General features: G+C 43.5%; 1 protein-coding gene and 1 long non-coding RNA gene across 3 annotated transcripts in view; one reads left to right on the forward strand and one right to left on the reverse strand.

Moving 5' to 3' along the window:
* Positions 1-283: 283 nt before the first annotated feature.
* MAP3K5 (mitogen-activated protein kinase kinase kinase 5) overlaps positions 284-16,684 on the forward strand; it is a 235,541-nt gene continuing 219,140 nt past the window's right edge. Inside the window, exon 1 of one of the 2 annotated variants that reach the window (XM_032274669.1) lies at positions 284-1,595. In XM_032274669.1, coding sequence (XP_032130560.1) covers positions 1,148-1,595 — 448 coding nt within the window. In that variant the 5' untranslated portion in view covers positions 284-1,147. The remainder of the gene's footprint in view (positions 1,596-16,684) is intronic. The other variant, XM_032274670.1, reaches the window with a different exon arrangement.
* Positions 7,575-10,245, reverse strand: LOC116549240. The gene is made up of 2 exons (XR_004267764.1): positions 10,115-10,245; positions 7,575-10,084 (listed from the first exon to the last, which is right to left on the reverse strand). It is a non-coding gene; the product is annotated as an uncharacterized LOC116549240 (long non-coding RNA).

Genomic DNA, 16,684 nt, shown 5'->3' on the forward strand with positions numbered 1-16,684 from the left:
CCTGATCAATTTAGCCTGCCACTTCTGGAGTGCCACAGTCACTAATGAACAACCCTCCAGTGTAGGCCCTGGCTCTAGGGCGCTATTTGCCACCTCCTGCCTCGCGCAGCGTGGGCCTCCCGGAGCCTGTCCTGCCAGCGCCGCGCAGGGTCCCAGTCAACGAGGCCGTCAAGGGCCTGAGGGGGGCGCCCTCGCCGCGGGGAACACTGGAAATGCCTCGGGGGCGGACTCAGAGGACCGAGTATTGGCTGGAGAGACTTTTGCGCCACCCAGTAATCGCTTGCGCTCCAAGTCTTCTTAGGTGGGGGCCGGGTGGGTGAGGACGGGGACGCTACGCCACGCGCGGCACTCAGAGAAGGGCTGGGGTCCGGGAGCCGCGGCGCGGTCCGTTCAGTCCGGGCTCGACCTTCCTAGCAGCGTCCTCCCCGGGGGCGGACCCTGACTCTCGGGGCCGCGTCGAGTGGGTGGCCAGAAGCTGGTGGAGGAGAGGGCGAGCGGCTGCGAGGAGCGACGAGACTGGCGCGCGGACGACGCGGCGGAGGCAATCGGAAGAGAAACGAGCCCGGGCGAGGAGGAGGAAATCCAGCCGATGAAGGGGAGCTGCCGCCGAGGAGGGAGGCGGGTCCCTTCTGCTGCCGCCGCTGCTGCTGTTCCGGGACGCCGCCGTAAGGTGCGCGCCAGGTAGCTCCGCACCCAGGGGGCGCCCTTCCTGGCCCCTCCCAGAGCCGCCGGGACGGAAGGAGCTGAGCGGCGCTGCGCGGCGGGTGGCGAGGGCGGGCTGCACCCCGAGCGCGGCGCCCTTGAGCTGCACCGCGGCGCAGGTTTGCGAGCCGACTTGTCAGCCAGCCAAGAAAAGGAAGCTCCGTCCCTTCCCGCTCACCCGGCTTCCCCACCCCTTGTACTCTAAACCCTGCAGCGGCCGAGCGGCGCGGCCACGGAGGCGCCGAGGAGGAGCGAGCAGCCGCCGGGCAGCGGCGTGCCCTCGGGGGAGAGGGCGCCGGAGAGGAGGCGGCGGCGCGGCGGCGAGGGCGCGGCGCGCGATGGCAGCTGCTTAGCCCGGCGGGCGCGGAGCAGCCCCGAGCTGTGGTTGGCCAGGCGGTGCGGCTGGGCAGGGGAAGCCGCAGCCGCTGCATCCCGGCCAGGAGAGATGAGCACGGAGGCGGGCGAGGGCATCACTTTCTCCGTGCCACCCTTCGCCCCCTCGGGGTTCTGCACCATCCCCGAGGGCGGCATCTGCAGGAGGGGAGGAGCGGCGGCGATAGGCGAGGGCGAGGAGCACCAGCTGCCACCGCCGCCGCCGGGCAGCTTCTGGAACGTGGAGAGCGCCGCTGCCCCTGGCATCGGGTGTCCCGCGGCCACCTCCGCAAGCAGTGCCACCCGGTGCCGGGGCAGCTCTGGTGGTGGAGGCAGCCGACGGACCACGGTGGCATATGTGATCAACGAAGCGAGCCAGGGGCAACTGGTGGTGGCCGAGAGCGAGGCCCTGCAGAGCCTGCGAGAGGCGTGCGAGGCGGTGGGCGCCACCTTGGAGACCCTGCATTTTGGGAAACTGGACTTTGGAGAAACCACGGTTCTGGACCGCTTTTACAATGCAGGTGCGTGTGTGTGACCCCTTTCCCATCCCGCGCGGTCTGGACCCATGTTTAACCTGTCGGTGTTTGGAGCATTTTATTCTGGGCGGGAAGCATTTACTTCTTGCCCCACTTTGGGGGCAGCGAGCGCCGCTGCGTGACTGCTCCTGTCGCTTGCCGCTCCGGGGAGAGCGTGTGTGCTTGTGTGAGAGTCTGTGTGTATTTGTGCGGCAGACCCATGGATCCACCCACCGCCCAGCGCTGGAGTCCTGGGTCCTTGAGATCAACCTGAAGAACTGTTTTCCGGCAGTGGCAGATGTTTGCCCCAGTCATTCCTTCTCCATTCAGGATCTCGGTTTTGTTTCTGTTAGGTTGGATCCCTGTTTTCCTTCTGTAGATACCTGTGACCGTTTTACATGAGGTTCTCTTTTCTCTGTGTAATTTTGAGAGTACAGGAACGATGACATGCCACACAGCCAGCTGCACGCAGAGTGTAACTATATTAATTTGCATGCCATGTTGCGATCTTCCCAACTCATCTTACCTTCTATAAGTTTTAGTAGCTTGAATTTCTCATCTCTCACTAACCCGGACTTTCAGGTAATTACAGTGCTTCCAAAGGTAATAACATCACAACTTACACTGAACTTGTGTGGTATCTTTGTAAGGATTTTGGTGAGAGAACCAGGGTCTTTTTTAAAATTACCCCATATACCATGGTGGGCTAGAAAGTTTATTATCTAACATTGTCTAAAACAACCATATGCTATCCTAATAGCAACATTAGTTTGGCCATTAAAGTGATTGCTAGCATAATCTATGGAAGAAATGTATCTTTTCAACCTATCTCAGATTTCAGAAAATGCTAAGGCAGTTCTAGTAACTGAAGCAATTAACTGCCTGTTAGCAAATGTTAGGACTAATACCATGTTATGGAAATTAACCTTTAGCCCCCTGTATATCCTGTGTTGAGAATATATACGTTTATGTTTACATTTGTGGGTAAAAACCTGGTTCATTGGTTTCAAAACAATACACTTCTTGCATTTGTGATCACATAAAAGGCTTTATTTTCCAATTTTGTTTTCAGTTCTGATTCTCTTCAGCCTCTTCCAAGCACCTGAAGTAGGCTTATGTCAGTCTTGGAATTCAGCCAAAGCTGAATATTTTAAGAACAACAAGAACTTGATGTTAAAGAAGCCAGACTAAATAAACTAGGACTTTCTGGTTCTGGTATTTTTTAAATAGTTTTGGTCTTCGTAACTGAGCATGGATATAATATATTATAGCTTGATTCTTTGGGTAGCTTGCTATAAAAGTTACATCAACATAACTTTTCTAAAAATTATAGCACTCTTATTTTTGGATTATAATTTGGAAGAAGCTTCAAAGAACTAAGATATGGGAGGAAAATACCCAACTGAACACTTGAGCCTATTTTTATTGCACTGATTGGGTGTTTTTTCTAGGGCTCTAGAAAAAAATTCTTTAAGTTAATTTGAAAGAAACTTTCCTAACAAGGCTTACTTTCTGTTACTCTCCAAACACTGCCTCTGGGAAAGGGAGAGAGAATGATTACAAGGGAGCTGACAGTTTGAGTATATTTCATTGAATCCTCCAACCAAGCCTGTGAAGGAAGTACTTACCTTCTTAGGTGGGAAAACCCAGCAAGCCCTAACTGGCCCTGGGATTCATAGGGAGTAAGGGGCCAGTGCAGGATTCTACTTCAGGTGGCTGACCCTAAAAGGTCATGCTTGGGCCCAGTACAGTGGCTCACGCATGTATCTCAGCACTTTGGGAGACCTAGGCAAATGGATCTCCTGAGGTCAGGAGTTCAAGACCAGCCTGGCCGACATGGTGAAACCCCGTCTCTACTTAAAAGACAAAAACTAGCCCGGTGTGGTGACACATGCCTGTAGTCCCGGCTACTTGGGATGCTGAGGCAGGAGAATCTCTTGAACCTGGGAATCAGAGGTTGCAGTGAGCCGAGATTGTCCCACTGCACTCCAGATTGGGTAACAGAGTGAAACTCTTGTCAAAAAAAAAAAAAAAAAAAGTCATGCTTGGCCCTTGCTTCCTCCATTTAGGTGGGCTGAGTTACTCTCAGAATCAAGGAAAGCTTACTATCTTGGAATCAGGTGAGTGAGCTGGCAAAGATCTTACCAGGCATTTAGGTACATATGGAATAGTGGAGAGGGCATGCTCTGGGAAGCCTCTTGTTCCTGGGCCAGCTCTGTCTCTTCCTACTGCTTCTTTCAAACTAGACAGGCCTCAGTTTAACCCTCTGCCCATCTGGGTGGCATGAACTCTGAGGATGAGTGCCCTCTTATTTAGCACGAAAACATGAAAATGTGAGAGAATGAAGGTGGTGCATCAGTTTCATCCAAACTCTCTGTTTTTATCTTATTTTATTTAGGGACAGGGTCTCACTCTGTTGCCCAGTTTAGAGTGCAGTGACATGATCATAGTTCACTGCAGCCTGGAACATCTGGGCTCTGGTGATTCTCCTGCCTCAGCCTCCCAAGTAGCTAGGATTACAGGCATGAGCCACCACACTGGGCTATTTTTATTTTACTTTATTTTTTTGTAGAGATGAGGTCTTGCTATATTGCCCAGACTGGTCTCAAACTTCTGGCCTCAAGCAATCCACCTGCCTTGGCCTCCCAAAGTGGGATTACAGGGATGAACCCTGCACCCAGCCTCCCTTTTTTTTTCTAAACTAAGGGCTGTGGAGTTTGATGGTAGTAGAACTGATTTTCTTCTGACTTCTAAGACGGCTTGTTCTTCCTCCATCAGGGGTTGACAAACTTCTGTGGAGGTCTAGATACTAAATATTTTAGACTTTGCAATTTTAAAAAAACCTTTATTTCAGAATCAGAGAGTATTTGTGCAGGTTTATTACAGAGATACATTGTGTGATGCTTAGGGTTTGGGTATGAATGAACCCGTCACCCAGGTGGCGAGCATTGTACCCATAGGTGGTTTTTCAGCCCCCTCTCTTTTCTCCTGCTGGTAGTCTTTCCCGTCTGTTGTTCCTATCTTTAAGTTTACATCTACCTAATGTTTAGCTCCCACTTACAAGTGAGAACATGCAGTATCTGGTTTTGGTGTCTTTTTGGCAGAACGATTTATTTTCCTTTGGGTATATACCTAGTAATGGGATTGCTGGGTCGAATGGTAGTTCAGCTCTTTGGTCTTTGAGAAATCTCCAAATTGCTTTCTATGGTGGCTGGACTAATTTACATTCTCGCCAACAGTGTATAAGTATTCCCTTTTCTCTGCAGCCTCACCAACATCTGTTATTTTTTGACTTTTTAACAAAAGCCATTCTGACTGGTATGAGATATTATCTCATTGTGGTTTTCATTTGCATTTTTCTGACGATTAGTGATGAGCATTTTTTCATGTCTGTTGGCTGCTTGTATGTCTACTTCTGAGAAGTGTCTGTTCATATCTTTTACCTATTTTTTAATGGGGTTGCTCTTTTTGCTGTTGGTTTGTAGACCTTTCTTAAATGCATAGTTTGTGAATATTTTCTCCCATCCTGAGGGTTGTCTGTTTACTCTCTTGATAGCGTCTATTGTGCAGAAGCTCTTTAGTTTAATTAGGTCCCATTTGTCATTTTTGTTTTCGTTGCAATTGCTTTTGAGGACTTAGTAATAAATTCTTTCCCAAGGCTGATGTAGAAAGGTATTTTCCTAGGTTTTCTTCTAGGATTCTTATGGTTTGTGGTCTTACATCTAAATCGTAATCCATCTTGAGTGAATTTTTGTATATGGTAATAAATAGGGGTCCGATTTTATTCTGCATATCGTTAGCCAGCACTCCTTATTGAACAGGGAGTCCTTTCCCCATTGCTTATTTTTGTTGACTTTGTCAAAGATCAGTTGGTATTAGATGTGTGGCCTTATTTCTTGAGGTCTCTTTCACAACTTCTCAGCTCTGCCCTTGTTACTCAGGACCTAAACAAATGATCGTGACTATGTTCCAACCAAACTTTATTCACGGACGCTGAAATTTGAACTTCATATACTTCACAAAGTATTCTTTCTTGTTTTATAACCATTTTAAAATGTAAAAAACATTCTTAGCTTGCAAACCATACTCAACAACAGGTGGCCCGCAGGATTTGGTCCCTGTGCCATGCGGACCTTTGCTCTACACCCACGACCTGTACTCGAAAGTTGATTTTTTATGAAGTTGTGGGAGGAACACTGTCCTGCATATTAGATCTGAGTTTTCATCCCAGCTCTGCTGTGAACCATGTAATTGTGAGAACAGCCCTTCATTGCCTCCAATGGTGTTTCTTTGCCCGTAAAATTGATCGGGGTAGAAGTGAAGGGGGAATTGAACACAATTTTTAGGATTCCCTTATTTAATCCTGTGAATTTACGAAGGCAAGGCAGCATGGGATGCAGACACAAAGCACTGGAGTAGCATTTTCAAGGTTTGGCTTTGGGTCCTGATTCTTTTATAACTTGGAGCAATTCATTTAAAGTCTCAGAAAAGAGTGGAGTGTTGGAATAATTGGCATCTGAGATTCCATCTAGTTCTCAAATTCTGTACTTTAAAATGACAACATTATTAAGACAAACGAATCATTTCAGTTTGTAGAGATGAAATGAACTGCTTGTATATATCATATTCCTGCCCCTGAGGAGCTCTGAGTTGGTGGGGAGGGCAGACTCAATGTCTTTGCCATAGCAGTACCTCTGTGCCAGGATGCCCTGGGCTCTCAGGAAGCAGCTTCAAAAATCAGACTGAGGGTGGGATGGGTTCAAGGGTAGCTTCTTACAGTTGTGTTTTGTTTGTTTGCTTTTTTCCTTTTTGTGGAAAACGGGGTCTCGCTATATTGCCCAGGCAGGTCTCAATTTCCTGGGCTCAAGCTATCCTCCTGCCTCTGCCTCCCTAAGAGTTGGGATTACAGGCGTGAGCCACCACACCTGGCAAGGGGTAGTATCTTAAAGGATGTGACACCTGAAGTGAAATGGCAGGGTAAACAGGACAGCCTAATGAACATCTCAGCATTTTCCATGGGAAGCAATGATGTTTGAATAGCTCTGTCTAATGCAGTGAGTAAGAACTTAGTCTCAGCTACCCAGGAGGCTGAGGTTGGAGGATCCCTGGAGCCTGGGAGGTTGAGGCTACAGTGAGCTGCGATCATGCCACTGTAGTCCAGCGTGGGTGACAGAATGAGACCCTGTTTCAAAAACAAAAACAAACAAACAAACGAAACTTAAAGTTTGGTAACGTTTTTAAAATACTTTCCTGATCTTTATGTACCAGTGCCTTTTTAAAGAAGAGGTTGCAGTTAAAGGTTTTCACTGATTTTTCTCAATCTGATTTCTATTTAACTATATTTTGATTTCTTTTTTGACTACACTTGTTATTTGCTTTTTCATTTTCTTTCTGAGATGAAACTAATGCTCTCTTAATGCTTTTATGAAAATTCATCTTATTTATGTATACAAGAGACTGTCACTCAGAGACAGCAAAGCCAAGCTGACAATACCTCTTCTTAGCCCTCTGCATTATAGGCAGAAAATTCTGTAAAAGTTAAGAGATGTCAGTACTATCGTGTTGCCCTGTGTAGGTGGACAGATCCCAACTGGGAAGCTCTCCCCCAAAAAAATTTTTTTTGAGACAGAATGTCACTCTTTTTGTCCAGGCTACAGTGCAGTGGCTCAGTCTCAGCTCACTGCAGCCTCTGCTTCCCGGGTTCAAGTGATTCTCCTGCCTCAGCCTCCTGAATGGCTGGGATTACGGTGGTGTGCCACCATGTCCAGCTAATTTTTTTTTGTATTATTAGTAGAGACGGGGTTTCACCCTGTTGGCCAGACTGGTCTCGAACTCCTGACCTCAGGTGATCCACCCACCTCAGCCTCCCAAAGTACTGGGATTACAGGCGTGAGCCACTGCACCCAGACCTAATTTTTTTCTTTTTTTAGTGGACATCAATTCTGTTATTCTCTCATTTTGCTTATGAAAACATTGAACCTTGAAGAGGTTATATTCATTCACTCAGGTTAAATATTTGAAGGCTCTTGCTTGGAGCACACTTTTCTTAGAAACAGTATTGCACATGGTGGTCAGATTCTGGGACTAGTCTATAAGAAGCCTGGTTAACACAGTGCATGGAACCATTCACCATTTTAAACATTTGGAAAAATTCTGTTTCTGAAACCTAAAACTTTTCCTATATTAAACCAGGGACTTGCTTTCATCCAGCATTGGGTAGCATCTTGGCCAGATATAGGAGAAGCATCAACTTGGAGTGGTGGCGTTGGTGGCACTGTGGTGAGATAGGGGACAAAGGGAAGACCAGGTGGCTATAGGGAGATGAGGGATGCTGTGTGAAGGAGGAGGCAGTGCCTGCAGGAGATTTAAGAACACTTTCACCTCCTTCAGGCTTCTTCCCCTTCAACTTCCTGCCGAGGTAAGACCCAGGAATGCTGCTGTGCTCAAGGCCACCTCACTCCCTCAGTGGACACAGGGTAGATGGGCTGCCGGCTTCCCATTTCCTTGCCACCAGCCTTCACATCCGCCCGGGCCTTTTAGCTTGGCTCACTGCAGATTGCAATCTCTTACTCAGCCTTTCACCCTGTAGCAATCGTAAGTAACAGGAAGGAAGCACATGCTAGTCGAAATTATAAGAACTTAGCTTTTCTATTTTCATCTGTAGTATATTCCCACTTCACCTGAGCTTATGACGAAAGTCGCCTATGTGTTAATATGCCATCTTGCTGGAGAGGCATCTGAACTTGCTGGGCTTTGGCTCTAACTTGTGTCCAAGAAAGCTTCTTAGGACTTCTACTCTTATTTGGTAAAACAATAATAAAACAAAACAGAACATAACCTTGTATCCCATCTATCCCAGATGGAGAAGTTCTTGAAAATTTTCCAGCCCATTTCTGCATTTCTACTTTCAATATACTTTCCAAGTATATCATCTCATATATTTTGAAGGAAAGGATAAAGTCTGTATTTCCTAAATAATATTTCCCATGAACCAGTTAAAAAAAATTGGAGGATGACATGTGTTTGCCAACATTTAAATTTTTCCAAGTAAGGGTATTATAAGTAGAGAGAGAGAGTGAGGAAAATCGAGAGACAGAGAGAGAGAGAGAGGAAAATCAACAATCAGCTACCTATTGCCATGATTTCCTAAAAAGAAGTTTTATGTTAAAAAAAATTAGGAGGGGATGTAACCTTAGAATAAAGGACAGATCTTTGCATATGGAAATGGACGGAAAAACTCATGACATTATTTATTTTTCCCATTTCTCCATGGACGAGTGAAAACTTTATCACACCAGTCAACAGAGTTGTGTTTGAGAGCCTCTGATTGGAACCGCCCTGCAGCCCCTTCCCACCTTTCAGCCACTGCGTCATGTGCAAAATGAGCCTTAGTAAAATTATCAAAAGAACAAAGGTACATAAGCTCATAAGGGAAAACTCCGGTTAGGAAGGGATTTTAAAACATCCTAGTGGGGTCCAACACATGGTTTTTCTCTGAGCTTTTCACGTTCCCTGGCACACCATTGCGGCAGCTGCCACCCACCCCACACGAACTGACAGCGCTGTGCTGCTTCTTGCTTTCTTGGATAATGGGTCAATTAAGGCAAAACTATAATTTTTAAAAAAGAGCTTAAATAGAAAATTGGATGGAAAAAAGCAAAATCAAAAAGAAAACTCCAGAGCACAAATAGATTAGTTTTTAGAGGACCGATTTCTTACCCCACATAATCAACTGCATGTTGTCATGACTGGCCCTGCTTCTTAGGCTGCTGGGATCCCGTTTCCTTCCTTAAGTTGGTCACCTTTTGTCTACTTGAGACATTTATCAGTTGGTAGTTCACGCTGGCTCCATCTCTAGGTGAAGCCTATGTGTTATATAAGCGCAGGACACAGGCTTGTCTCACCAGTGGCCTTAGCTGGAGCCAGCCTTCTGGGAGTTCTCTGTTTACAGGGCAGTTCCCCTCTGGTGGCTATAAGAACTGTGACCTGCTTCCTGTTTCAGACGTCTGATTAGAGGGCCATTCAGTTCCTGTTTCTGGTTTACAGGATAAAAGTGGTTCACACCTTCTTTGGGGAGCAGTGGGAGATGGACAAGCACAAAGTTAAGTAAATGTGCAAGTCTCTCCAGCATGAGGCACCAACTGTGCCTATTTTCGAAATAGTTCCTCCAAGTGGTCCCTTCAAACACCATCCCAAGCCAGGAAAGTAGAGAAAATACCACAGGAAAATATGCTGTTGGCTGCTGACTCCAGGGCTGACAGTACGCTGTGCAATGATGGCCCCTCCCAGGAGGCCATTCCGGGCCTTTTATCACATGTTCCCCTTTTCATCAGCCATGGGACCCTCACTGTGGCTGTTGAACATGCTAGCATTTCCTCCACTCCACCTGGGGCAAGATGAATGTGAAGAATGTGGTGAGGGTGGGCAGTGCTGCAGGAACCCACAGCTCCGTGGTTATCAGAAGAAATTGGGAACCCACAGCTTGAAAGGCATACCTTGAAGACAGCTTCATCTTCCTGTAAAACCTTGAAGACAGCTTCATCTTCCTGTAATTTGGATATAGGTAGGTGGGGAAATTGGCTAGATATAAGAAAGATACCCTTATTTTCAGGAAGTAAAATTAAACTTGAAAATGTTATTAGTGGCATAAAAGGGAAGTAAAGGAAATCAAGGCAAAAGGACAAATTAAAAATTCATTGGCGACTCTAATATATTGGTTCTTGTAGTTATTTATTTATTTATTTTTTAAAGACAGTCTCCCTCTGCCACCCAGGCTGGAGTGCATTGGCATGATTTCGGCTCCAACTGCAACCTCCACTTTATCTGGGCTCAAGCGATCCTCCTACTTTGAGTACAACCAAACCTGACAAATTTTTATATTTTTGCATAGAGATGGGGTTTTACCATGTTGCCCAAGCTGGTGTTGAACTCCTGGACTTGAGTGATCCTCCTGCCTCAACCTCCCAAGGTGCCGGGATTACAGGCATGGGCCACTGCGCCTAGCCTAGTTGTTTTAGTGTGTTAGTTTTTCTCTTTGGCCAGAGGTATTGACTAGAGACACTGATCGAAGTACGTGCCAGCTTAGTGGAAAAGCAGGAAGGATACGAGACAAAGCTGATTTTCCAAATCTTGTCTAATTGTTCCAAAAATGTAAAGAATTGAGCACTTATATTTTATATACATTTTATTTTGTAGTGTTTTTGGTTTTCCAAAGGAAAACAGAAAAACTAAAAGATATGTAATTGAAGCTACATTGTGGTAATTTTCTTAGGGGAGACAGGAGAGAGAATTGTAAATATTAAGAGCATCTCCTCTTTAATCACAGTAGAGCAGATCTGTGTAATTTAAATGCCACAGAAGTCAAACAGGGTAACAGAAAACAGTCCACTATAAGCAGACGTTTTCTGTTACAGTAGTTCATCAATGATGAGGAAAGCAATTGCCTTTGGTATATGATTCATACAGGAAGTAAGTTATATTCCTTTGTACAGGAAATCTATAAAAATGGTTGAGACCAGTTATATCAGTACTTTTCAAGCCTCTCCTATACCTGTGAACTCTTAAGAAACAGAAACATGGAGGAGAGCTGCCCTAGTGAGCATCAATCAATATCAGGTTATCTGTCCACTGACCCCAAGCCACGTAAAAGCAAGCCTTGCCTAAACCAGATAATTCTCTCTCCTTTAAAAAAAATTTTGATTACTTCTTTTTCTTTTCTTTCCTTTTTTTTTTTTTTTGAGACACAGTCTCACTCTGTCTCCCAGGCTGGAATGCAGTGGCTCAATCATAGCTCACTGCAACCTCTAACTCCTGGGCTCAAGGGATTTTCCCACCTTAGCCTCCCAAAGTGTTGAAATTACAGGCATGAGCCACTGTGCCTGGCCTAATTACTCCTATTTCTTATTTTTAGAAAGTCATCCAAGGCTATTACATATCAAATACATTTTTTTTTTTTTTCAGTAGAGACAGGGTTTCACCTTGTTTCCCAGGCTATGGTCTTGCACTGCTGGGCTCAAGCAATTCACTGGCCACTGCCTCCCAAAGTGCCAGGATTATTGGCCTGTGCCACCATGCCCAGCCCTTCCAAATACCTCTTAGTGTCACACTCAAGTTTTCTAATATGGTAATTGTGAAAATAGCAGCCTGAAGCTGGGGCGACCAGGACAGGAGTGCTGCTGTCCAGGGGCCATAGCTTTGGCCTCTTGCTAGATATTTCCCAGCTTATAATTTGATCACTCTGAGGTTTAGGCGATTTTATGCAGCTGGGTCAGAATTATAATGTAAATAAATCAGTTGTTCAATGCTACCCCTCTTCCTTTGATTCTCATACTCTTGAACCCAGGAGGCGGAGGTTGCAGTGAGCCGAGATCGCACCACTGCTCTCTAGCCTGGTAACAGAGTGAGACTTCATCTCAAAAAAAAAAAAAAAAAAAAGAACCTGTTTCTTATAAAAGAAGTAGGCTGGGCAGTATAATGAACTATATCTTACACTTGGAAAGGCTATATGAGTGGCCAGATTAAATCAAGTGGTTGAATAGGAGGTCTTCCAACTTCCAAATGATACAGGTGTTTTGTTTGCTATTCTACAATTTCCACCTGCAGTGAAAAACATTTCAAAACATTTTGAAGTACATGTTCTGTTTAAGAGGATCAGTTCTCATATTTTGGTCCACGATGGCCATTATTATTGTGAGGAAGAGTCAGAGTAGTGACACATCTTTCTGATCGCCTCTTGCTAGCAGATTATAGTGACATCTTAATCAGAAAACTGACTTAGGTTTTTCAGTCTGTGTCAACAAGGCAGCCAACTCAATAGTGACTGCCAGTTGCTTGGCCTTAAGCTGTAAGTTGGGCTCTTTTCAGGCAAGTCTTGGGCTATTTTCTGGGCATGATGGTTACATGGAGAGCGATAGACCAAAATCAACATTTCTCTCAAATGATCCAGAGAGCTGGGTTTACGGCACAGCCCGGGGACAGTTCTTTTCTTGTTTCCCTGAGACGCGCTGGCTCTGGAGTCTGATGCACTTTCCCTTAATGTGATAGCATATTCCTAGTAATTAAATTTTGTAAGCATTTATTATTAATTGCCTATAATATGCCTCTTACTGAATCAGGACGTATTGAAGAACTAAGTGGAAGAAGGCCTACATCTTCAGGAGTATAAAGGTTTATAACATGTATGCATGGGAAAAACATTAAAAAATTTATGAAACACTTTAGTAAAAAAGAAAGTATATAAAATACTTTAACAGACACTTATGCATCTGCATACTACCTAAATAAAATAGCTAATAGCAGTTAAACATTTTGACATACTTGTTTTACTTCTTTGTTTTTTAGAAAAATAAATAATTCTGGGCAAAACTAAAAGCTCCTTTCTACCTCATCAATTTCTGGGAAAATGCATTCTTCATGGGAAGCACCATGTTACAATGTTCTAGGCTATAAGTTACACAAATCTAAAATAATGACTCTCTTCAAATATAAACATATGCCAAATATTGAACGAATTTAGTATTTAATTAGAAAAACCAGAAAGATATTGAAACTGGTTGAAAGGAGAGTTCAAAGAGCAAATATTAGATGCACACACATAAAATCAGGAATGGTGAAATGAACTTGCTAATAGATGCAAAATTAGCTGATACTATGTAAGGCAATCCTATAAGTATAAATGTTGGAGCCATCTATTCTGGAGGGTGGAAATCAATTGTATTTCTACCAAACCATATTCATTTGTATTGCTGTGGACAAGAAATACTTGCTTTACTATCAGCTCGCACAAGGTAATATTTACCCCGACAGCATTGTAAAATGGCCAGCTCGCTAGGAGGACAATCAAAGGTACACACCCCTTTAAAATAAGGTAATTCCCAGAGGGAGTGCTGCACTAAGCCCAGCCCTCCACTGAAAGGTTACTCACAAGTCTTTGACAACTCTTCCCTGCAGAAGGTTGGTCATTCTCAGCAGGCTCTATGCCTGTCTCTCCAAGTGCTCTGAACTTGACCTGACTTAAAGGACCTATTGCTGTCTCTGCTACTTTGCCACCTGAAACTGTTTGCCCTGAAAGGATCCCAGAATACCTTGCTTTAACCAGCGTTCCTAGTCATGGTTATTTTAGGTCAGGGAACATGTACAAATTGACAATAGGATGCCTGTCAGTCCCCTAGGTTTTGGATGTGAGAAGAGATACAAGCCATATGGCCATAACCAAGCCAGGAATATGCCAGTGGGATGCCTACAGTGTCTGGAAACTCAACTTCCTTCTTATTTTAGGAGATTATCATTGTTAATATGGGACCCTCAGTTTAGACTGCTCCAAATAAGCCTATTTTATGGAGTAAAAGGTTTATATTAGAGGGCTAGCACACTGCTGTAAGATTACACAAACTGACCAGCTGCCTATATGACACTCTGGTCTTATAAATTAAAGCAAGACATACACAAACAGCATGCATTACTATGCGCTAGGTGTATGTGCTAATCACTCTATATGCGTGACTTTATTTAATGTTTTTTTCTTTTTGTTTTTGAGACAGGGTCTTACTCTGTTGCCCAGGCTAAAGTGCAATTGCATGATCATGGCTCACTGCAGTCTTGATCTCCCAAGATCAGGTGATCCTCCTGCCTCAGCCTCCCGAGTATCTGGGACTACAGGCATGCACCAGCACACTGGGCTCATTTTTTATGTTTTTATTTTTATGTTTTATTATTTATTTATTTGAGACAGATTCCAGACTGGAGTGCAGTGGTGTGATCTTGGCTTACTGCAATCTCTGCCTCCCAGGTTACTATCCCCTGCTAATTTTTTGCAGTTTTAGTAGAGAAAGGGTTTCGCCATGTTGACCAGGCTGGTCTCGAATTCTAGCCTCCAGTGATCTGCCCACCTTGGCCTCCCAAAGTGCTGGCATTACAGGTGTGAACTGCCATGCCCAGCCTTATTTTTATTTTTTGTAGAGACATCATCTCACCATGTTACCTAGGCTGGTCTCGAACTCCTGAGATCAAGTGATCCTCCCGCATCTGCCTCTCAAAGTGCTGCCTTGGTATTACAGGCGTAAGCCCCTGTGCCTGGTCTATTTAATCTTTAAAACAACTTTATGAGGCAGATAGCATCAGCTGATCAGTTTTTTTGTTTGGGGAAACCGAGCCCCTGAGACTATTGTCAGCAGTGGTCACAGTGTCACATAGCTCCTGAGGGGCAGAGTCCAATTTTGAACACAAGTCTGTCAGACTCCAGAATCTATTCACTTATAACTTATGTTCTCCTGTCTCACAGAAATACGTTTTCTATTTGAAAACATTGAAATTATTATTAATACCATGATTACAGGCATCACATCAGCAGATTTTTTTTTTTTTTTTTTTGGCTGCTTAAAATCTGCAAGATTTCTTTCTAAGGTCTATATAAAATTAGGTTAAAAAGGTGTAATTTCTGCCTTTTATGATTTTACAGTCTACCAGTTGAATTCAGCAATTTAATAAATAATTGTTGGGAGCCTACAACGTGCGGGATTATATAGTGAAAAAGTAATGAATAAGTAAAAAAATCCAAGGGAGTATTTTAAGGACTTCATAATGTAGATCATTTCACTGAACTGTACACTTGAGAACAGTTTATTACTGCTATAAAAGATGTGAAAATGTGTCGAAAATAAAAATCTTATGCAATAGTATACTATGCATTAGACCCCCCCAGTTAATTTTTTTTAATGAAATCAGTATCATAATGAAAATTACCTAGATAAACTTCAAGGTTTTATTAAAAACCTTTCAGATCTCATAAATATAGATAAAATATTATTAAATTTTTCTTCCAAGAGGGGTATTAAGATTCTTTAATTAAGAAGAACTTTTTTATATTGACTCTTATGGAAACAAGTAGAGTTATTGCCTGAGATTTAGAACCTTTTTAAAAATATATTATTTTTCTAGTAGTGGAATTTGAAGTCCTTTGTATTAATCTTTTCAGCTTGTGAAAAAATCTAGGTTGTTTTAGATAGTTAAAATGTGCCAACAATATAATTTCAATTTAGTATTTTTCTGGCCTGTGTTACATAATAAGATTGTGTTGCTTACTTGATGATATTTAGAGTGTTTGGTTCTTGACTGACAGAAAATTGTCAACCTGAATGCCAAGCTCTTGAATGGCTGGGCCAGAATAAGAATATCAAATAAACGAACCAGGTTCCCTTAGATAATAAAGGCAGATGGAGTGGATGCATTGTCAATGCAGAACCATATCTATATTATGATATACATAAAACATGACTAAGGCAGAAATCTGGGCTACCTCTGAAGGTTCTAAGTAATATTAATAAATGTATGCTTCATATAATATTTCTTTTTTTTTAAATTTATGTGATATTTCTGATTGTTTTTGAGTCACATACAGTTGATGTGCGGTCGTTCTATCATGACATCTCCTAGATTTTTAGGATATTGGTCTTGGGAAACTAGCTTTGGTTGATCCAGTGAAAATTCGGGTTTCAAATCCAGACAGTAGGATTTAATTTTTCAAAAATGACTCCTCAGTTTGAGGCTGCAGTGAGCTGCAATTGTACCACTGCACTGTAGCCTGGGAAAACGGAGACCCTGTCTCAAAAAATGAAACAACCAATACCTCCTAGTCAGTTTCCTAGATATGCTGACCCAGTGTTTACTGTATACATAGAGTAAGAAAAGATTCGTAGGTACTCTAGAGGAGCCTGGAGTCTGGTTTTAAAACCTGATATACCTCTTAGTATGTGTATATTATTGCAAAGAAGGGTTGGGGCACAAGTTGCTTGGCTTGGCCTAGTGAAAGAGAATAAGGTTGTAGCTTGCACGTGAGTTATGACAAGAATAGTTCGCTTGACTTTTCTTGCTGAGCAACTCAGTGCTACCAATATTTTATGTGCTTGAATATGCTTGAATTCAGATTTACCTTGGCAGTTGGTAAATATGAAATAAAATTGAAAACGAAATACTATCCTACTGTTAACAGAGTTCCAGACTCTTCTTTCCCTTATAAAATCAATAGTGTAGACAACTCATTTAGCCATTAAATATGACATATGAGTGGGTTACCCAAGGACTGATCCTGCTGTGATGAT

Source organism: Sapajus apella, unplaced genomic scaffold (assembly GCF_009761245.1).
Source record: "Sapajus apella isolate SASKATOON/1434 unplaced genomic scaffold, GSC_monkey_1.0 scaffold6, whole genome shotgun sequence".
NCBI classification, from domain to species: Eukaryota; Metazoa; Chordata; class Mammalia; order Primates; family Cebidae; genus Sapajus; species Sapajus apella.